This window comes from Meleagris gallopavo, chromosome 3 (genome assembly GCF_905368555.1).
Source record: "Meleagris gallopavo chromosome 3, MGAL_WU_HG_1.1, whole genome shotgun sequence".
Classification (NCBI taxonomy): Eukaryota; Metazoa; Chordata; class Aves; order Galliformes; family Phasianidae; genus Meleagris; species Meleagris gallopavo.
Genome location: NC_139406.1, coordinates 93,377,551 through 93,400,240, shown reverse-complemented (window position 1 = coordinate 93,400,240; position 22,690 = coordinate 93,377,551). Strand labels below are relative to the sequence as shown.

The 22,690-nt window shown below is 52.7% G+C and overlaps 5 protein-coding genes across 7 annotated transcripts; all 5 read left to right on the top strand.

The window, feature by feature from the left end:
* Positions 1–153: 153 nt before the first annotated feature.
* Positions 154–798, top strand: LOC100543359 (feather keratin 1-like). The gene is made up of 2 exons (XM_085219950.1): positions 154–268; positions 476–798. Exons 1-2 carry the CDS (start codon positions 154–156, stop codon positions 796–798), a joined length of 438 nt encoding a protein of 145 aa, XP_085076076.1.
* Positions 799–3,095: 2,297 nt separating this feature from the next.
* On the top strand, positions 3,096–3,744 carry LOC146544814 (feather keratin 1-like). The gene is made up of 2 exons (XM_085219949.1): positions 3,096–3,216; positions 3,428–3,744. Exons 1-2 carry the CDS (start codon positions 3,102–3,104, stop codon positions 3,742–3,744), a joined length of 432 nt encoding a protein of 143 aa, XP_085076075.1. The 5' UTR covers positions 3,096–3,101.
* A 3,170-nt stretch (positions 3,745–6,914) lies between these two features.
* On the top strand, positions 6,915–7,568 carry LOC104910490 (feather keratin 1-like). The gene is made up of 2 exons (XM_085219985.1): positions 6,915–7,038; positions 7,246–7,568. The coding sequence occupies exons 1-2, from the start codon at positions 6,924–6,926 to the stop codon at positions 7,566–7,568; spliced, it is 438 nt and encodes a 145-aa protein (XP_085076111.1). The 5' UTR covers positions 6,915–6,923.
* Positions 7,569–11,033: 3,465 nt separating this feature from the next.
* LOC100543202 (feather keratin 1-like) lies at positions 11,034–11,680 on the top strand. Its single transcript, XM_085219948.1, has 2 exons — positions 11,034–11,157; positions 11,364–11,680. Exons 1-2 carry the CDS (start codon positions 11,043–11,045, stop codon positions 11,678–11,680), a joined length of 432 nt encoding a protein of 143 aa, XP_085076074.1. The 5' UTR covers positions 11,034–11,042.
* A 3,372-nt stretch (positions 11,681–15,052) lies between these two features.
* On the top strand, positions 15,053–19,525 carry LOC109364485 (feather keratin 1-like). Of its 3 annotated transcripts, none has more exons than XM_085219946.1 (2): positions 15,053–15,173; positions 15,385–15,707. In XM_085219946.1, the coding sequence occupies exons 1-2, from the start codon at positions 15,059–15,061 to the stop codon at positions 15,705–15,707; spliced, it is 438 nt and encodes a 145-aa protein (XP_085076072.1). In that variant the 5' UTR covers positions 15,053–15,058. The 3 variants fall into 3 exon arrangements, with proteins under 3 accessions (XP_085076072.1, XP_085076071.1, XP_085076073.1); XM_085219945.1 differs by lacking the exon at positions 15,053–15,173 and adding an exon at positions 19,462–19,525 and having other exon boundaries at positions 15,405–15,661; XM_085219947.1 differs by lacking the exons at positions 15,053–15,173; positions 15,385–15,707 and adding exons at positions 18,878–19,001; positions 19,209–19,525.
* Positions 19,526–22,690: the final 3,165 nt, after the last annotated feature.

Genomic DNA, 22,690 nt, shown 5'->3' with positions numbered 1-22,690 from the left:
ACTCCAGTCACACCCAAAGATGCCGACAGGGTCAAAGGATCAAATCCACAACACAAGGAAATGAAAAGGAAGTGTTGTGGGAAGACAATGACACCCCACCTCATGACTTCTCTGGGTTGGGCATGCAACAGCAGCATTCTGCACAGTGCTGCCATGCGCAGAGGCTCTCTCCAAGCCCTCAGGCACTCACACAGCAGCATAAAAGCCAGCCCTGTGCCTTGCTCCCTCACACCACTCTCCTGTCGTCTTCTGCTCTGTGCTCTTCCAGGTGAGCTGCACCCCCCGCTGCCCTCCTTTGGCCACCCCACCTGGCTTTGCTCGCCCTTCCCCTCTGACCACAAAGTCTGCAGCCTTTCCACCTCTTCTGTCATGCTCCCCACAACACCAAACCATACCTCCCTGCCGCTTGGGAACGGAACAGCATTGCTTCCCATACCATCAACTCCCTCCACTCACCCAACACCCTTTCTTTCAGGTACCCTCCACCCCACAGCCATGTCCTGCTACGACCTCTGCCGCCCCTGCAGTGGGGGACCCACCCCGCTGGCTAACAGCTGCAACGAGCCCTGTGTCAGGCAGTGCCAGGACTCCCAAGTCGTCATCCAGCCCTCCACCGTGGTGGTCACCCTGCCGGGACCCATCCTCAGCTCCTTCCCCCAGAACACCGCCGTCGGATCCTCCTCATCAGCTGCCGTGGGCAGCGCCCTCAACGCCCAGGGAGTGGCCATCTCCTCCGGCGGCTTCGGCTTCGGAGGCCTGGGCTGCTTCAACGGCGGCAGAGCCCGCTACCCCTGCTAAGGGCCGGCGCCCACACCCTCACACCAAACACCTGCACCCTGCAAGGCGCCTCACGCACTCAGGAGGCACCTCTGTGCCACCCATGGCCCAAGGGCTCACCAGCCATGACTCCTCTTTTCATGGAATGAAACAGAGAAGGATGGAACAACTTCAGACCATGCTGCCTGGGAACATGTGTGCAGTAACTTTCTTCTGCCTTTGCACTTCAAATTGTGCTCTTTCCACTTGGCGATCACCAAGTGGATCCTTCCTTTTCATGTGTTTCTCTCAATAAAGAACTCATGCATGTCATCTTCAGATTTCTCCTCTCCATTCCTTTGATTAATGCTCTTTCCACTTCAACCAATACAAAGACATGGCTCTAGAAAGGAACGTGTTGGGTCCAAATGGGCCCCACGACCTCCTCTCGGTGCCATGTCTCTTACAAGAGCATCGCTGGCTTGCAGATGGCATTCTTCTCATCACATATTATCTACACTTGTACAAACAAAGTCAGATAGTACCACTGCACTGCCCAAGCCCACTCAGGAATAGCAGGCTGTCCACAGTCAGGTCCAGTCTCATCACCCAGGCTTTTTATGAAGATACTCAACAGCACTGGCCTCACTCCCCAGGCTTGGACGAAACTACTACGAACTCACCACATCAGGACTCTGTGTCACTCACCTCAGACCACCAGACCCCTGCCTTCAGCCACTTTATAGACCACCTCAGCATCCGTTAACCTGTAAAGATCACTGAGAGTTTGCCTATGAGCACACCCTGGGAGGAAACATCAAGGCCTTTTGTAAAGGCAAACTCACTGCACCCTCTTATGCGCAAAGCTGGTCACTTCAGTGTAGAAAAACACAGGTAGTTTGCCCTTTTGTGCTTTCTATTCCCACCACTTCTTAGCCAGTCTCAGTCAATCCCGTGACAGTTATCCACATTGAGCACTCCCCATCATGTTCTTCTTCCTCTTGCATCTGCAAAAACACATTCCCGGATTTGCTCTTCACTTGCCCAGCAGCACAGGTCACTTAAACAAATATCTCCTTTGCCACTCTTCCTTCTTCCATCTCCTTCAAGACAGCAGGGCTACGAGCTCTGTCCCGCACATCAGAAGCCCCTCCCAGGCACTGTGACCTTTCTAAAACAAATGATGTCACCCTTGCAAGGACATCTCATGGCTCCCTCATCGTTCATGCATAGAACCAGGCCCATCTCACAGCCTTTGGGCACGTCCACCCTACTTCTCTTCATCTCCTTTGGCAACAAGCACTGTTCACCTCAGCAGCAAGACACAAAGCACTCACCTCAGCTGAATGGCGGCATGAGATATGGTTTAGTGGCTCGTGGTAGCAATGGTGGTGGGAGGACAGTTGGACTAGATGATCTTGTAGGTCCTTTCCAACCCTTGGATTCTATGCTTCTACGATTCTACATCCTGCATCCTTCAGCCATGTCCTTGACCACGTGGCCTGGAGCAGCTCATGGCTGCATCCCCATGTAGCATGGATGCTTCCAGTTTCCCTATGGAATCTTCAAATCCTCATGGAAACCATCAAAGGCCATGCCTTTGAGAAACTCAATTTTCATTGAGGTCAACTGACATTCAACTCAACAATGATCTCATAGCGTCTGCTTCAGCCTTCCACTCCAACATCCTCCCGTTCTGCTCAGGGTTTGCTACCTCTCAACGAGGCCTGAGAGGACTGTGTCCTGCCCTCACAAACAGCCCTCCTCTGCCTAAATAAGCTACAATCCCCACACAGAGCCCTAAGCTGAAACTAGAGCACAGAACACCCAGGAAAACAGTTCGCAAATAAAACCTTGATAGCAAAAAGGGAACCAATCAGCTGTCAAGGCAGCACACCCAATGGGAAAGAGAAGGGCAAAGCACATGGAAAGGGAAATGGGATGAAAGCAAGCAGGGAGCAAAAGCAACACAAGTAATAGGGTCTCATGCCAGACACGCTTGGGAAGCCCACAGCAGACTGACAAAGATGCTGTGAAATGGGATCCTCACCACTCAGTGCAGACACAAACCACCCAACATCAATGCTACCCAGTGACCGCACTCCTGAGACAACAACTCTCCCATGCCTTAGATGCATCTTCCAACCACCATCATGAGACACACCTTCCATATAAATCCCACAAAATACTCATTTTCCCTTAAAAATTGCCGACAAGGTCAAAGGATCAAATCCACAACACAAGGAAATGAAAAGGGAGAGCTGTGGGAAGACAATGACACACCCCCACCTCATGACTGGCATGGTTCTGGAACGCAAGAGCTGCTCACTGCATACAATGCTGCCATGCGCAGAGGCTCTCTCCAAGCCCTCAGGCACTCACACAGCAGCATAAAAGCCGGCCCTGTGCCTCGCTCCCTCACACCACTCTCCTGCTGCCTTCTGCTCTGTGCTCTTCCAGGTGAGCCTGCAGCCCCCACTGACCTCCTTTGGCCACCCCACCTGACCAAATTCTCCATACTGCCCCTGCTCAAACCTCCGCAGCCCTTCTACCTCCTCTCTGTCATGCTCCCCACAACCCTAAACCAGGCCAACCTGCTGCCTTGGTACCCAACGGCATTGCTTCCCACCCCCCTCAACACCCTCTCTTTTCTCAACATTCCCTCTTCCAGGGACCCTCCACCCCACAGCCATGTCCTGCTACGACCTCTGCCGCCCCTGCGGACCCACCCCACTGGCTAACAGCTGCAACGAGCCCTGTGTCAGGCAGTGCCAGGACTCCCAGGTCGTCATCCAGCCCTCCACCGTGGTGGTCACCCTGCCGGGACCCATCCTCAGCTCCTTCCCCCAGAACACCGCCGTCGGATCCTCCTCATCAGCTGCCGTGGGCAGCGCCCTCGACGCCCAGGGAGTGGCCATCTCCTCCGGCGGCTTCGGCTTCGGAGGCCTGGGCTGCTTCAATGGCGGCAGAGCCCGCTACCCCTGCTAAGGGCCTGCGCCCACACCCTCACACCAACCACCTGCACCCTGCAAGGTGCCTCACGCACTGACCTCACGTCTCTGTGTCACCTATGGCCCAAGGGCTCACCAGCCATTACTCCTCTTTTCATGGCAGAAAACAAGCAAGCAGGGAACAGCCTCAGACCATGCTGCCTGGGAACATGTGTGCAGTAACTTCCTTCTGTCTTTGCAGCTTAAATTGTGCTCTTTCCACTTGGCGATCACCAAGTGGATCCTTCCTTTCCGTGTCTTTTCCTCAATAAAGATCTCATGCATGCCAGCTTCAGATTCCTCCTCTCCATTCCTCCGCGTGATGCCCCTTCCACTTCATCCACTACAAAGACACGGCATTAGAAACCGTCATGTCTGCTACAAGAGGGCTCCGAGACCTCCTCTTGCAACCATGTCACTCACAAGAGCTTTGGTAGCTAGCACATAGCCTTCGTGACATAAGAACTTATCAACGCCTACACTAATAAATTCTTGGCCACTTTGAGGCCCTTCTGCCCATGCTCGCTCGTACAACTTCTCTGGCTCAGCACACACTCCATTTCTTCTCTTCCCAGGCAGGATTCTCTCATGGTTACAACAAACATGGTCACAGAATCATTTCTCTTACCAGTATTTTCTTTACCTCCTATAGTACAATGGCCCTACTCAAGCCCAGTCAGGAATTGCAGCCTGTCCATAATCGATTCCAGTCCCTTCACGCAGGCTCTTAATGAAGATACCAAACAGCATTGGCTTCACTTTCCACTCTTGGCCTATACAGCTAGGAACTCACCACATCTGGACTCCGGGCCACTCGCCTCAGACCAACAGACCCCTGCGTTCAGACACTTTGAAGGACACCTCAGTGCAAACTTACCTCAGCAGACTGCTCACAGTTTGCCTACCAGCATGTCATGGGAGGAAGCCTCAAAGCCTTTCCTAAAGGCAAACTCATCAACTGGCACTGCACCTCCCCCGGATCAAAGATGGTCGCTTCCGCCTTGAAGAAACTCAGCTGGGGGTGTATATCCAGGCTCTCCATTCCCACCATTTCTTAGCCAATCTGTGTTTGGCAGTACTTTCCGGGAGGATTTCCTTCACCTCCTTCCCACTGACTAACGTCAGGCCAACCAGCCTGTGCTTCCTCACACCTTCGCTCCTCATTTCCGTCATCTTTCTAAGACAATTGATATCAGCATGGCCGACACATCAGACACTACCAATTCATGGGTGCAACCAAACAGGTCCTTCGACTTACGTAGAATCTCCCTGTTTCCCTCAAAGCAAAGCACTCTTTTCCTTTATGACAATCTGGAAAACAATCTCTTCACCAGGGACAGGACAACCAATGAATTTAGCCTTCGGGATGCAAATCTCATCACTGCCACCTCAGGTCTGCAGCCCAGGACAGACTGCGCCCACGGAGCACCCCGAGGAAACTGCCAAATCCTCTTGATGAACAACAAACGCAGGGCAGGAAAATAGCCGTGCTCCTTGACACTCAACCCAAGCACCCTGTTGCACCAGGCTGCACTTCCTGACACACCCACTCACACTCTGCCTCTCCTCATCCTCACCGCTCATCCCACATCTCACCAACCAGCCCAGCAGACCCCCATCTAGCAAACCAAAGCATCTGCACCAAAATCCATTCCACGAATGTGGGAGCCCCAGAAAATGGCATTATAATGCAGTGGCCAGTGCCACCATTTGGCAACCATGGCAGGACTCCTAACACCACAGAGCTTGCTAGCACTGAACCAGCTGTGACAGGACAGCATCCTGCTCTCACAAACAGCCCTCTCCCGCCTGCTTGGAAACCTCCAAAAAGGGCCCCACACAGGCACGGCACAAAACACGCAGCCTCCTTTCTCCAGCTACAGCCTTCCAACATCAAGGGGCATCCAGCCAGCCACGCAGCACACCCACTGGGGAAGACAAGAGCTAAAGGCTGGCTAACCAGCTGCAACGAGCTCCGGGAGGGAACACATGCAGTGGGATCAGACAATACCCAAGGATGTTGGAAGGGACCCCCAAGGATAACTGAGTCCAACTCATGCCTCCACAATGCACTCCTTAAAAATTAAATGCTACATCTGAAGGCATTGCCCAATGTTTCTTGAAATCCAGCAGCCATAGTGCTTCTGCACTGACTTCGGAAGCCTGTTCCATGCCCATTGCCCTCTGGTGCACAACCACATTTGAAAAAAGCCGTGGAGTTGGACTTGTAAGCCAACAGTTCACTCAACGCTTTCTGTCTTTGCCTATATGTATGTGCTAGACGTTTTCTCCAGAACCATACGGAGAGAACCAATGAAAATCTTTGCAGAAGTCCTTAGAAAGTAGGTCTATTAGGATCCCTTGCTGAACTAGATGGGTAATCAGCTCATGAAAACAAATGCCAACTTCTCCGATCTGGGATACCCTGAATGGCCAGACCAGGTTTCCACGGCTGCTTGGAATTGGGAACTCCTCTAACAACAAAGGCACAAACCAGATTGCACAAGTGCCGAGCCGTGACCTCGCTAACTCCTGTTCTGTGCTTTCGACACAGAATCTTCCGCATACTCAAACACAAACATGCCAAATCCCTCCTCTGCCCTCCAGTATTCGCACCTGGAACACGCTGCCAGTGCCAAATGGACACGTCCTCAAGGACGCAAAAAGGCAAACTTGCTGGAAGAACAACACATAACAGATGACAAGCAACACTACGTGAAGCAAGAGTAGCATGCAGCATTGAGAGGAGATCCTTAACAGTCCACAGGTAAGCATGAGGAACCTGGCCTTGAATGTCCCCAGGGTTGAGGAACGCACAAGTTCACTGGGCAGCCTGTGCCAGGACTTCACCAGCACCCGAGTCAAGAATTTCTTCCATACTTACTTAGTTTAGATAACTAAATTTCTGGCCACAAACACGACTGCATGACTAGCACACGATGGCATCACTGAGGAGACCACATCACTCCTGCAGAGCTTTGGACAAGCCTTCCAACACCTGCCACGAGATGCGCCTTCCTCAACACTCCAGTCACACCCAAAGATGCCGACAGGGTCAAAGGATCAAATCCACAACACAAGGAAATGAAAAGGAAGTGTTGTGGGAAGACAATGACACCCCACCTCATGACTTCGCTGGGTTGGGCATGCAACTGCAGCGTTCTGCACAGTGCTGCCATGCGCAGAGGCTCTCTCCAGGCCCTCAGGCACTCACACAGCAGCATAAAAGCCGGCCCTGTGCCTCGCTCCCTCACACCACTCTCCTGTCGTCTTCTGCTCTGTGCTCTTCCAGGTGAGCTGCACCCCCAGCTGCCCTCCTTTGGCCACCCCACCTGGCTTTGCTCTCCATTCCCCTCTGACCACAAACTCTGTAGCCTTTCCACCTCTTCTGTCATGCTCCCCATAATCCCAAACCATACCTCCCTGCCGCTTGGGAACGGAACAGCATTGCTTCCCATACCCTCAATTCCCTCCACTCACCCAACACCCTTTCTTTCAGGTACCCTCCACCCCACAGCCATGTCCTGCTACGACCTCTGCCGTCCCTGCAGTGGGGGACCCACCCCGCTGGCTAACAGCTGCAACGAGCCCTGTGTCAGGCAGTGCCAGGACTCCCAGGTCGTCATCCAGCCCTCCACCGTGGTGGTCACCCTGCCGGGACCCATCCTCAGCTCCTTCCCCCAGAACACCGCCGTCGGATCCTCCTCATCAGCTGCCGTGGGCAGCGCCCTCGACGCCCAGGGAGTGGCCATCTCCTCCGGCGGCTTCGGCTTCGGAGGCCTGGGCTGCTTCAACGGCGGCAGAGCCCGCTACCCCCGCTAAGGGCCTGCGCCCACACCCTCACACCAAACACCTGCACCCTGCAAGGCGCCTCACGCACTGACCTCACGTCTCTGTGTCACCTATGGCCCAAGGGCTCACCAGCCATGACTCCTCTTTTCATAGCATAAAACAAGCAAGCAGGGAACAGCCTCAGACCATGCTGCCTGGGAACATCTGCACAGTAACTTCCTTCTGCCTTTGCACTTCAAATTGTGCTCTTTCCACTTGGCGATCACCAAGTGGATCCTTCCTTTTCATGTGTTTCTCTCAATAAAGATCTCATGCATGTCAGCCTCAGATTCCTCTTCTTCATTCCTTCACATAATGTCCCTTCCACTTCACCCATTACAAAGACACGGCACTGCAAACCGTCATGTCTGCTACAAGATGGCCACAGACCTCCTCTTGCCACACACAAGAGCTTTGGTGCCTAGCAGATGGCCTTCATCACATTATAAGTTATATATACTCCTACACTGATGCAGTCTTGGCCCTCAAAGGGCTCTTCTGCCTGTGCTCTCTCATACAACATCTCTCGGTCAGTGCACACTTGATTCCTTTTCCTCCCAGGCAAGATTTTCTCCTATTTACAACAAATATGGTCACAGAATCTTTCCTTCATCAGTATCGTCTTGATTTCTTGATTTCACTACAGCGGCCCCGCTCAAGCCCAGGCAGGAACAGCAGGCTGTCCAAAGTCAGGTCCACTCCCTGCACCCAGGCTTTTAGTGAAGACACTGAACGTCCTTCTGTTCACTTCCCTTTCATTCGCTTCCCAGTCTTGGCCTCTACAACTCTGAACTCACCACTTCAGGACTCCGTGTCACTCGTCTCAGACCACCAGACCTCTACATTAAGCCACTATTAAGAGCACCTCGGCCTCCCCTCAGTCTCCACTTGATAGAACAAACCATGCAACCTGAGTTCCTCCAGACTCTACACCAGGACTCTTTGTAGTCCTCCTTTGGAAACTACTCAATAGTTTCACATCCTTTTTGTGTTGTTGAAGTCAAAGCTAAACACAAGGTTTGAGGTGAGGATGGAGCAGCACAAAGCAGAGCGGGACAGGCCCTTCCCTGTCTCAATTCCAGTGCAGGGCTCAATGCACCCCAGGCTACAGTCAGCCCTGTTGGCTGCCAGGGCACACTGCTGACTCAGATTCATCTGGCCATCAGCCACAACCTCAAGACCGCTTGGGCTGGAGCTGCTTTTCACTCTCTCCTACCCAAATCCTCAAATGGCCAGGGCATTCTGGAATCAGGTGCAGAATCCAGCACGTCCTCTTCTTCAACTTCAGGCCATTGGTGACGGCCCAGCCCGCTGGTCTCTGAACAGTTCTCTCCAAGGCCTCCCTATTCCTGACAGGGTCAACTGCTCCTCCCTACTTACTGCAATCCACAAACTTCTTACATGCTGCGCAACCGAGCCCCTCATCCAGACCACTCAGTACAACATAGAACAGAACAGACTCAGAAATGGAGCTCTGGAGAATCCCACAGCCGACTGGACACCTGCCTGATGTAACCACATTGGAAAAAAGCATGGGAGTTGGACTTTGGGGCCAACAGTTCACTCAACACATCGTGTATTTGTCTAGAGATGTGCTGGGCGTTATCACCAGAGGGATACGGAGTCAAACAGCATGAAAATCTTTGCTCAAGTTCATAGACATTATACCCACTAGGTTCGCTTCTTGAACTAAATGGTTGATGCTCTCATAAAAGAATGTGCCATCGTCTACAGAGCAGGGTACCTCGAATGCCCAGACCAGGCTTCCACGGCTCTTTGGAACTGCCAGCTCCTCTAACAACACACACACAAACCACACCGCACAAGTGCCAAGCCATGACCTCACTGTCAACACTGCTCATCTTCTGTGCTCTGGCCACTACTTCCGCGTGCCGTGACACGAAGGTGCAACATCGCTCCTTTGGCTTCCAATGCACTCACTTGAAAGGTGCCGCCGCTGCAAAATGGGCACGTCCTCAAGAAAAGGATGCAGAAAGACAGACTTGCTGGAAAAACAGCTCATACCACATAACGCACAATTCCACGGGATGGAAGATCAGCTTGGTCCCAGACAAGAGATCCTTAACACTCCGCTTAGGGGGAAACATCAGGAACTTGCCTCCAACTACACTTGGTGCCCTCCATCACAAGGCTCTGGGCCCAGGCCTTCAGCCAGCTGCTGTCAGTCCACCTCGCTCTCCACTTGTCTCACCCATGCTGGTTCAGCTTCTAGATGAGCGCACCATGGGAGACCAGCTTAAATCAGACAATCACACAATCACACAGTGGTGGAGGTTTGGAGGAGAACTTAACCACCATCCCTCCTGTGGGCTGATGCAGCCCCAAAGAGAGTGCTGACCAGGGCCCTGTCCAGGCAGGCCTGCTATGCCACCGAAGATGAAGAATCCACAAGATGAATGGGCAGCCTGTACCAGATCCGTACACTGCCTGAGTCAAGAATTTCTTCCTTACATGTAAATTAATTTTCTACTCTTCCCATTAAAATGTCCTACTGCTATCAGGCATGTATAAAGTTGGTTCCCCTCCTGTTTGTAAGCTCCCTTCAAGTACTGCAAGGCCACACTCACATCTCCCTGGAGCCAACTCTTCTCCAGGCTGAACAAATCCCACTCCATCAGCCCTTCTTCACAGTAAATGGACTCCAGCCATTTGATCTCCTTTGTGGCCCTCCTCCGAACCCACTCCGCACAGCTCCCTCTGCATTCCTGGGTGACACCCAGCAGGCCTCACACACCTAGGCACATCCAGTTGAACAGCCCCTCTTTCTACTTTCTTCCGTCTTCTCCAGAAGATGTCATGAAGTGGCTCATGGCTGCATCACCCATTAACACACAAAGGTCCAGGAAAGGACCCCAAAATCTCAACTCCACAAATTGCCCTCCTCTCTCTAAATATACTAAAACCACCTTGCATGGCCCAACGCTTGTGAAACAACACAAGACAGGCTGCCTCCTTTCTCCAGAACACAGTTTTCAAAGCAAAAGGGGAACCAACATGTTGACACAACACACCCAATGCACAAGACAACGACTAAGCTCAAGGAAAGCAAATTAAGTCGAAGGCAGGCAGGGAGCGCAGCGCAGTGCAACTAGCAGCGTCTCAAGCCAAACGCACCTGGGAATCACAGAACAGCCCTCTAAGGATGCCTGGAATGGGGTCTGCACCTCACAAAGTGGCCACAAACACGACTGCATGAGTAGCACACGATGGCATCACTGAGGAGACCACATCACTCCTGCAGAGCTTTGGACAAGCCTTCCAACACCTGCCACGAGATGCGCCTTCCTCAACACTCCAGTCACACCCAAAGATGCCGACAGGGTCAAAGGATCAAATCCACAACACAAGGAAATGAAAAGGAAGTGTTGTGGGAAGACAATGACACCCCACCTCATGACTTCTCTGGGTTGGGCATGCAACAGCAGCGTTCTGCACAGTGCTGCCATGCGCAGAGGCTCTCTCCAGGCCCTCAGGCACTCACACAGCAGCATAAAAGCCGGCCCTGTGCCTCGCTCCCTCACACCACTCTCCTGTCGTCTTCTGCTCTGTGCTCTTCCAGGTGAGCTGCACCCCCAGCTGCCTTCTTTGGCCACATCACCTGGCTTTGCTCTCCATTCCCCTCTGACCACAAACTCTGCAGCCTTTCCACCTCTTCTGTCATGCTCCCCATAATCCCAAACCATACCTCCCTGCCGCTTGGGAACGGAACAGCATTGCTTCCCATACCCTCAACTCCCTCCACTCACCCAACACCCTTTCTTTCAGGTACCCTCCATCCCACAGCCATGTCCTGCTACGACCTCTGCCGCCCCTGCGGACCCACCCCGCTGGCTAACAGCTGCAACGAGCCCTGTGTCAGGCAGTGCCAGGACTCCCAGGTCGTCATCCAGCCCTCCACCGTGGTGGTCACCCTGCCGGGACCCATCCTCAGCTCCTTCCCCCAGAACACCGCCGTCGGATCCTCCTCATCAGCTGCCGTGGGCAGCGCCCTCAGCGCCCAGGGAGTGGCCATCTCCTCCGGCGGCTTCGGCTTCGGAGGCCTGGGCTGCTTCAACGGCGGCAGAGCCCGCTACCCCTGCTAAGGGCCTGCGCCCACACCCTCACACCAACCACCTGCACCCTGCAAGGCGCCTCACGCACTGACCTCACGTCTCTGTGTCACCTATGGCCCAAGAGCTCACCAGCCATGGCTCCTCTTTTCATGGAATGAAACAGAGAAGGATGGAACAACTTCAGACCATGCTGCTTGGAAACATGAGTGCAGTAACTTTCTTCTTTCTTTGCAGCTTAAATTGTGCTCTTTCCACTTGGCGATCACCAAGTGGATCCTTTCTTTTCGTGTGTTTCTCTCAATAAAGATCTTATGCATGTCAGCCTCAGATTCCTCTTCTTCATTCCTTTGCATAATGTCCCTTCCACTTCACCCATTACAAAGACACGGCACTGCAAACCGTCATGTCTGCTACAAGAGGGCCACAGACCTCCTCTTGTCACACACAAGAGCTTTGGTGCCTAGCAGATGGCCTTCATCACATTATAAGTTATATATACTCCTACACTGATGCAGTCTTGGCCCTCAAAGGGCTCTTCTGCCTGTGCTCTCTCATACAACATCTCTCGGTCAGTGCACACTTGATTCCTTTTCCTCCCAGGCAAGATTTTCTCCTACTTACAACAAATATGGTCACAGAATCTTTCCTTCATCAGTATCGTCTTGATTTCTTGATTTCACTACAGCGGCCCCGCTCAAGCCCAGGCAGGAACAGCAGGCTGTCCAAAGTCAGGTCCACTCCCCGCGCCCAGGCTTTTAGTGAAGACACTGAACGTCCTTCTGTTCACTTCCCTTTCATTTGCTTCCCAGTCTTGGCCTCTACAACTCTGAACTCACCACTTCAGGACTCCGTGTCACTCGTCTCAGACCACCAGACCTCTACATTAAGCCACTATTAAGAGCACCTCAGCCTCCCCTCAGTCTCCACTTGATAGAACAAACCATGCAACCTGAGTTCCTCCAGACTCTACACCAGGACTCTTTGTAGTCCTCCTTTGGAAACTACTCAATAGTTTCACATCCTTTTTGTGTTGTTGAAGTCAAAGCTAAACACAAGGTTTGAGGTGAGGATGGAGCAGCACAAAGCAGAGTGGGACAGGCCCTTCCCTGTCTCAATTCCAGTGCAGGGCTCAATGCACCCCAGGCTACAGTCAGCCCTGTTGGCTGCCAGGGCACACTGCTGATTCAGATTCATCTGGCCATCAGCCACAACCTCAAGACCGCTTGGGCTGGAGCTGCTTTTCACTCTCTCCTGCTCAAATCCTCAAATGGCCAGGGCATTCTGGAGTCAGGTGCAGAATCCAGCACGTCCTCTTCTTCAACTTCAGGCCATTGGTGACGGCCCAGCCCGCTGGTCTCTCAACAGTTCTCTCCAAGGCCTCCCTATTCCTGACAGGGTCAACTGCTCCTCCCTACTTACTGCAATCCACAAACTTCTTACATGCTGCGCAACCGAGCCCCGCATCCAGACCACTCAGTACAACATAGAACAGAACAGACTCAGAAATGGAGCTCTGGAGAATCCCACAGCCGACTGGACACCTGCCTGATGTAACCACATTGGAAAAAAGCATGGGAGTTGGACTTTGGGGCCAACAGTTCACTCAACACATCGTGTATTTGTCTAGAGATGTGCTGGGCGTTATCACCAGAGGGATACGGAGTCAAACAGCATGAAAATCTTTGCTCAAGTTCATAGACATTATACCCACTAGGTTCGCTTCTTGAACTAAATGGTTGATGCTCTCATAAAAGAATGTGCCATCGTCTCCAGAGCAGGGTACCTCGAATGCCCAGACCAGGCTTCCACGGCTCTTTGGAACTGCCAGCTCCTCTAACAACACACACACAAACCGCACCGCACAAGTGCCAAGCCATGACCTCACTGTCAACACTGCTCATCTTCTGTGCTCTGGCCACTACTTCCGCGTGCCGTGACACGAAGGTGCAACATCGCTCCTTTGGCTTCCAATGCACTCACTTGAAAGGTGCCGCCGCTGCAAAATGGGCACGTCCTCAAGAAAAGGATGCAGAAAGACAGACTTGCTGGAAAAACAGCTCATACCACATAACGCACAATTCCACGGGATGGAAGATCAGATGGGTCCCAGACAAGAGATCCTTAACACTCCGCTTAGGGGGAAACATCAGGAACTTGCCTCCAACTACACTTGGTGCCCTCCATCACAAGGCTCTGGGCCCAGGCCTTCAGCCAGCTGCTGTCAGTCCACCTCGCTCTCCACTTGTCTCACCCATGCTGGTTCAGCTTCTAGATGAGCGCACCATGGGCGACCAGCTTAAATCAGACAATCACACAATCACACAGTGGTGGAGGTTTGGAGGAGAACTTAACCACCATCCCTTCTGTGGGCTGATGCAGCCCCAAAGAGCGTGCTGACCAGGGCCCTGTCCAGGCAGGCCTGCTATGCCACCGAAGATGAAGAATCCACAAGATGAATGGGCAGCCTGTACCAGATCCGTACACTGCCTGAGTCAAGAATTTCTTCCTTACATCTAAATTAATTTTCTACTCTTCCCATTAAAATGTCCTACTGCTATCAGGCATGTATAAAGTTGGTTCCCCTCCTGTTTGTAAGCTCCCTTCAAGTACTGCAAGGCCACACTCAGATCTCCCTGGAGCCAACTCTTCTCCAGGCTGAACAAGCCCAACTCCATCAGCCTTTCTTCACACTAAATGGACTCCAGCCATTTGATCTGCTTTGTGGCCCTTCTCCAGACCCACTCCGCACAGCTCCCTCTGCATTCCTGGGTGACACCCAGCAGGCCTCACACACCTAGGCACATCCAGTTGAACAGCCCCTCTTTCTACTTTCTTCCGTCTTCTCCAGAAGATGTCATGAAGTGGCTCATGGCTGCATCACCCATTAACACACAAAGGTCCAGGAAAGGACCCCTCCTTTCTCCAGAACACAGTTTTCAAAGCAAAAGGGGAACCAACATGTTGACACAACACACCCAATGCACAAGACAACGACTAAGCTCAAGGAAAGCAAATTAAGTCGAAGGCAGGCAGGGAGCGCAGCGCAGTGCAACTAGCAGCGTCTCAAGCCAAACGCACCTGGGAATCACAGAACAGCCCTCTAAGGATGCCTGGAATGGGGTCTGCACCTCATAAAGTGGCCACAAACACGACTGCATGAGTAGCACACGATGGCATCACTGAGGAGACCACATCACTCCTGCAAAGCTTTGGACAAGCCTTCCAACATCTGCCACGAGATGCGCCTTCCTCAACACTCCAGTCACACTCAAAGATGCCGACAGGGTCAAAGGATCAAATCCACAACACAAGGAAATGAAAAGGAGGTGTTGTGGGAAGACAATGACACCCCACCTCATGACTTCTCAGGGTTGGGCATGCAACAGCAGCGTTCAGCACAGTGCTGCCATGCGCAGAGGCTCTCTCCAAGCCCTCAGGCACTCACACAGCAGCATAAAAGCCGGCCCTGTGCCTCGCTCCCTCACACCACTCTCCTGTCGTCTTCTGCTCTGTGCTCTTCCAGGTGAGCCTGCAGCCCCCACTGACCTCCTTTCGCCACCCCACCTGGCCAAATTCTCCATACCGCCTCTGCTCAAACCTCAGCAGCCCTTCTACCTCCTCTCTGTCATGCTCCCCACAACCCTAAACCAGGCCACCCTGCTGCCTTGGTACCCAACGGCATTGCTTCCCTCCCCCCTCAACATCCTCTCTTTACTCAACATTCCCTCTTCCAGGGACCCTCCACCCCACAGCCATGTCCTGCTACGACCTCTGCCGCCCCTGCAGTGGGGGACCCACCCCGCTGGCTAACAGCTGCAACGAGCCCTGTGTCAGGCAGTGCCAGGACTCCCAGGTCGTCATCCAGCCTCCCGCCGTGCTGGTCACCCTGCCGGGACCCATCCTCAGCTCCTTCCCCCAGAACACCGCCGTCGGATCCTCCTCATCAGCTGCCGTGGGCAGCGCCCTCAACGCCCAGGGAGTGGCCATCTCCTCCGGCGGCTTCGGCTTCGGAGGCCTGGGCTGCTTCAACGGCGGCAGAGCCCGCTACCCCTGCTAAGGGCCTGCGCCCACACCCTCACACCAACCACCTGCACCCTGCAAGGTGCCTCACGCACTGACCTCACGTCTCTGTGTCACCTATGGCCCAAGGGCTCACCAGCCATGGCTCCTCTTTTCATGGCAGAAAACAAGCAAGCAGGGAACAGCCTCAGACCATGCTGCCTGGGAACATGAGTGCAGTAACTTCCTTCTGTCTTTGCAGCTGAAATTGTGCTCTTTCCACTTGGCGATCACCAAGTGGATCCTTCCTTTCCGTGTCTTTTCCTCAATAAAGATCTCATGCATGCCAGCTTCAGATTCCTCCTCTCCATTCCTCCGCGTGATGCCCCTTCCACTTCATCCACTACAAAGACACGGCATTAGAAACCGTCATGTCTGCTACCAGTGGGCTCCGAGACCTCCTCTTGCAACCATGTCACTCACAAGAGCTTTGGTAGCTAGCACATAGCCTTCGTGACATAAGAACTTATCAACGCCTACACTAATAAATTCTTGGCCACTTTGAGGCCCTTCTGCCCATGCTCGCTCGTACAACTTCTCTGGCTCAGCACACACTCCATTTCTTCTCTTCCCAGGCAGGATTCTCTCATGGTTACAACAAACATGGTCACAGAATCATTTCTCTTACCAGTATTTTCTTTACCTCCTATAGTACAATGGCCCTACTCAAGCCCAGTCAGGAATTGCAGCCTGTCCATAATCGATTCCAGTCCCTTCACGCAGGCTCTTAATGAAGATACCAAACAGCATTGGCTTCACTTTCCACTCTTGGCCTATACAGCTAGGAACTCACCACATCTGGACTCCGGGCCACTCGCCTCAGACCAACAGACCCCTGCGTTCAGACACTTTGAAGGACACCTCAGTGCAAACTTACCTCAGCAGACTGCTCACAGTTTGCCTACCAGCATGTCATGGGAGGAAGCCTCAAAGCCTTTCCTAAAGGCAAACTCATCAACTGGCACTGCACCTCCCCCGGATCAAAGATGGTCGCTTCCGCCTTGAAGAAACTCAGCTGGGGGTGTATATCCAGGCTCTCCATTCCCACCATTTCTTAGCCAATCTGTGTTTGGCAGTACTTTCCGGGAGGATTTCCTTCACCTCCTTCCCACTGACTAACGTCAGGCCAACCAGCCTGTGCTTCCTCACACCTTCGCTCCTCATTTCCGTCATCTTTCTAAGACAATTGATATCAGCATGGCCGACACATCAGACACTACCAATTCATGGGTGCAACCAAACAGGTCCTTCGACTTACGTAGAATCTCCCTGTTTCCCTCAAAGCAAAGCACTCTTTTCCTCTATGACAATCTGGAAAACAATCTCTTCACCAGGGACAGGACAACCAATGAATTTAGCCTTCGGGATGCAAATCTCATCACTGCCACCTCAGGTCTGCAGCCCAGGACAGACTGCGCCCACGGAGCTCCCCGAGGAAACTGCCAAATCCTCTTGATGAACAACAAACACAGGGCAGGAAAATAGCCGTGCTCCTTGACACTCAACCCAAGCACCCTGTTGCACCAGGCTGCACTTCCTGACAGACCCACTCACACTCTGCCTCTCCTCATCCTCACCGCTCATCCCACATCTCACCAACCAGCCCAGCAGACCCCCATCTAGCAAACCAAAGCATCTGCACCAAAATCCATTCCGCGAATGTGGGAGCCCCAGAAAATGGCATTATAATGCAGTGGCCAGTGCCACCATTTGGCAACCATGGCAGGACTCCTGACACCACAGAGCTTGCTAGCACTGAACCAGCTGTGACAGCACAGCATCCTGCTCTCACAAACAGCCCTCTCCTGCCTGCTTGGAAACCTCCAAAAAGGGCCCCACACAGGCACGGCACAAAACACGCAGCCTCCTTTCTCCAGCTACAGCCTTCCAACATCAAGGGGCATCCAGCCAGCCACGCAGCACACCCACTGGGGAAGACAAGAGCTAAAGGCTGGCTAACCAGCTGCAACGAGCTCAGGGAGGGAACAAATGCAGTGGGATCAGACAGTACCCAAGGATGTTGGAAGGGACCCCCAGGGATAACTGAGTCCAACTCATGCTTCAACAACGCACTCCTTAAAAATTAAATGCTACATCTGAAGGCATTGCCCAATGTTTCTTGAAATCCAGCAGCCATAGTGCTTCTGCACTGACTTCGGAAGCCTGTTCCATGCCCACTGCCCTCTGGTGCACAACCACATTTGAAAAAAGCCGTGGAGTTGGACTTGTGACGCAACGGTTCACTCAACGCTTTCTGTCTTTGCCTATATATATGTGCTAGACATTGTCTCCAGAAGCATATGGGGAAAACCAATGAAAATCTTTGCAGAAGTCCTTAGAAAGTAGGCCTATTAGGATCCCTTGCTGAACTAGATGGGTAATCAGCTCATGAAAACAAATGCCAACTTCTCCGATCTGGGATACCCTGAATGGCCAGACCAGGTTTCCACGGCTGCTTGGAATTGGGAACTCCTCTAACAACAAAGGCACAAACCAGATTGCACAAGTGCCGAGCCGTGACCTCGCTGACTCCTGTTCTGTGCTTTTGACACAGAATCTTCCGCATACTCAAACACAAACATGCCAAATCCCTCCTCTGCCCTCCAGTATTCGCACCTGGAACATGCCGCCAGTGCCAAATGGACACGTCCTCAAGGACGCAAAAAGGCAGAATTGCTGGAAGAACAACACATAACAGATGACAAGCAACACTACGTGAACCAAGAGTAGCATGCAGCATTGAGAGGAGATCCTTAACAGTCCACTGGTAAGCATGAGGAACCTGGCATTGAATGCCCCCAGGAATGAAGAACATACAAGTTGACTGGGTAGCCTGTGCCAGGACCTCACCAGCACCAGAGACAAGAATTTCTTCCATACTTACTTAGTCTAAATAACTAAATTTCTGGCCACAAACACGACTGCATGACTAGCACACGATGGCATCACTGAGGAGACCACATCACTCCTGCAGAGCTTTGGACAAGCCTTCCAACCCCTGCCACGAGATGCGCCTTCCTCAACACTCCAGTCACACTCAAAGATGCTGACAGGGCCAAAGGATCAAATCCACAACACAGGGAAATGAAAAGGAAGTGTTGTGGGAAGACAATGACACCCCACCTCATGACTTCTCAGGGTTGGGCATGCAACAGCAGCGTTCTGCACAGTGCTGCCATGCGCAGAGGCTCTCTCCAGGCCCTCAGGCACTCACACAGCAGCATAAAAGCCGGCCCTGTGCCTCGCTCCCTCACACCACTCTCCTGTCGCCTTCTGCTCTGTGCTCTTCCAGGTGAGCTGCACCCCCAGCAGACCTTCTTTGGCCACCCCACCTGGCTTTGCTCTCCATTCCCCTCTGACCACAAACTCTGCAGCCTTTCCACCTCTTCTGTCATGCTCCCCATAACCCCAAACCATACCTCCCTGCCGCTTGGGAACGGAACAGCATTGCTTCCCATACCATCAACTCCCTCCACTCACCCAACACCCTCTCTTTCAGGTACCCTCCACCCCACAGCCATGTCCTGCTACGACCTCTGCCGCCCCTGCGGACCCACCCCGCTGGCTAACAGCTGCAACGAGCCCTGTGTCAGGCAGTGCCAGGACTCCCAGGTCGTCATCCAGCCCTCCACCGTGGTGGTCACCCTGCCGGGACCCATCCTCAGCTCCTTCCCCCAGAACACCGCCGTCGGATCCTCCTCATCAGCTGCCGTGGGCAGCGCCCTCAGCGCCCAGGGAGTGGCCATCTCCTCCGGCGGCTTCGGCTTCGGAGGCCTGGGCTGCTTCAACGGCGGCAGAGCCCGCTACCCCTGCTAAGGGCCTGCGCCCACACCCTCACACCAACCACCTGCACCCTGCAAGGCGCCTCACGCACTGACCTCACGTCTCTGTGTCACCTATGGCCCAAGGGTTCACCAGCCATGGCTCCTCTTTCCATGGAATGAAACAAGCAAGGATGGAACAACTTCAGACCATGCTGCTTGGAAACATGAGCGCAGTATCTTTCTTCTGTCTTTGCACTTCAAATTGTGCTCTTTCCACTTGGCGATCACCAAGTGGATCCTTCCTTTCCGTGTCTTTCTCTCAATAAAGATCTCATGCATGCCAGCTTCAGATTCCTCGTCTTCATTCCTTCGCATAATGTCCCTTCCACTTCATCCACTACAAAGACGTGGCTCTAGAATCCATCATGTCAGCTACAAGAGGGCCCCAGACCTCCTCTTGTCACACACAAGAGCTTTGGTGCCTAGCAGATGGCCTTCATCACATTATAAGTTATATATACTCCTACACTGATGCAGTCTTGGCCCTTTGAGGGCTCTTCTGCCTCTGCTCTCTCATACAACATCTCTCGGTCAGTGCACACTTGATTCCTTTTTCTCCCAGGCAAGATTTTCTCCTATTTACAACAAATATGGTCACAGAATCTTTCCTTCATCAGTATCGTCTTGATTTCTTGATTTCACTACAGCGGCCCCGCTCAAGCCCAGGCAGGAACGGCAGGCTGTCCACAGTCAGGTCCACTCCCCGCGCCCAGGCTTTTAGTGAAGACACTCAACGTCCTTCTGTTCACTTCCCTTTCATTCGCTTCCCAGTCCTGGCCTCTACAACTCTGAACTCACCACTTCAGGACTCCGTGTCACTCGACTCAGACCACCAGACCTCTACATTAAGCCACTATTAAGAGCACCTCGGCCTCCCCTCAGTCTCCACTTGATAGAACAAACCATGCAACCTGAGTTCCTCCAGACTCTACACCATCTTTGTAGTCCTCCTTTGGAAACTACTCAATAGTTTCACATCCTTTTTGTGTTGTTGAAGACAAAGCTAAACACAAAGTTTGAGGTGAGGATGGAGCAGCACAAAGCAGAGTGGGACAGGCCCTTCCCTGTTTCAATTCCAGTGCAGGGCTCAATGCACCCCAGGCTACAATCAGCCCTGTTGGCTGCCAGGGCACACTGCTGACTCAGATTCATCTGGCCATCAGCCACAACCTCAAGACCGCTTGGGCTGGAGCTGCTTTTCACTCTCTCCTACCCAAATCCTCAAATGGCCAGGGCATTCTGGAGTCAGGTGCAGAATCCAGCACGTCCTCTTCTTCAACTTCAGGCCATTGGTGACGGCCCAGCCCGCTGGTCTCTCAACAGTTCTCTCCAAGGCCTCCCTATTCCTGACAGAGTCAACTGCTCCTCCCTACTTACTGCAATCCACAAACTTCTTACTTGGTGTGCAACAGAGCCCCGCATCCAGACCACTCAGTACAACATAGAACAGAACAGACTCAGAAATGGAGCTCTGGAGAATCCCACAGCCGACTGGACACCTGCCTGATGTAACCACATTGAAAAAAAGCATGGGAGTTGGACTTTGGGGCCAACAGTTCACTCAACACATCGTGTATTTGTCTAGAGATGTGCTGGGCGTTATCACCAGAGGGATACGGAGTCAAACAGCATGAAAATCTTTGCTCAAGTTCATAGACATTATACCCACTAGGTTCGCTTCTTGAACTAAATGGTTGATGCTCTCATAAAAGAATGTGCCATCGTCTCCAGAGCAGGGTACCTCGAATGCCCAGACCAGGCTTCCACGGCTCTTTGGAACTGCCAGCTCCTCTAACAACACACACACAAACCGCACCGCACAAGTGCCAAGCCATGACCTCACTGTCAATACTGCTCATCTTCTGTGCTCTGGCCACTACTTCCGCGTGCCGTGACACGAAGGTGCAACATCGCTCCTTTGGCTTCCAATGCACTCACTTGAAAGGTGCCGCCGCTGCAAAATGGGCACGTCCTCAAGAAAAGGATGCAGAAAGACAGACTTGCTGGAAAAACAGCTCATACCACATAACGCACAATTCCACGGGATGGAAGATCAGCTTGCATCCCAGACAAGAGATCCTTAACACTCCGCTTAGGGGGAAACATCAGGAACTTGCCTCCAACTACACTTGGTGCCCTCCATCACAAGGCTCTGGGCCCAGGCCTTCAGCCAGCTGCTGTCAGTCCACCTCGCTCTCCACTTGTCTCACCCATGCTGGTTCAGCTTCTAGATGAGCGCACCATGGGCGACCAGCTTAAATCAGACAATCACACAATCACACAGCGGTGGAGGTTTGGAGGAGAACTTAACCACCATCCCTTCTGTGGGCTGATGCAGCCCCAAAGAGCGTGCTGACCAGGGCCCTGTCCAGGCAGGCCTGCTATGCCACCGAAGATGAAGAATACACAAGATGAATGGGCAGCATGTTCCAGGGTTTCACAACCATCTGAGTGAAGAATTTCTTCCACACATCTACACCAAATGTCTCCTCTTTCTGTTAAAATGTCCTACTGCAAGCAGACTGTGTAAAAAGTTCTTCTCCTCCTCCTTGTATGCTCCCTTCAATTCCTGAATGGCTACAGTGAGGTCTCCATGGAGCCAACTCTTCTCCAGGCTGAACAAGTCCCACTCCATCAGCATTTCTTCACAGCAGATGCATTCCAGCCCTTTGATCTCCTTTGTGGCCCTTCTCTGGACCCACTCTGCACAGCTCCCTCTGCATTCCTGGGTGACACCCAGCAGGCCGCACACACTTCGCCACATCCAGTTGCACCGCCCCTCTCTGTACTTGGCTCCATCTTCCTCAGAAATTGAAGTACTGCTCACCTCAGCAGCAAGGCACAAAGCACTCACCTCAGCTGAACGAGGGCATGCCTTGCACTCCTCAGCTGTGCCCTTGACCTCATGGCCTGGAGAGGCTCATGACTGCATGCCCGTCATGTAGCCCATGATTCTAATTTCTCTATGGAATCTCCAAATCCTTCTTGTAACTATCAAAGCCTACACACAGAAATAATAACTTCAGCCACTGACACTCAACTCAACAAGGATCCCACAAGCTCTGCTTCAGCCTTCCACACCAACACACTCCCCTTCAGCTCAGGGCTTGCTACCTCTCAACCAGGCCTGAGAGGTCTGCGTCCTGCTCACATAGAC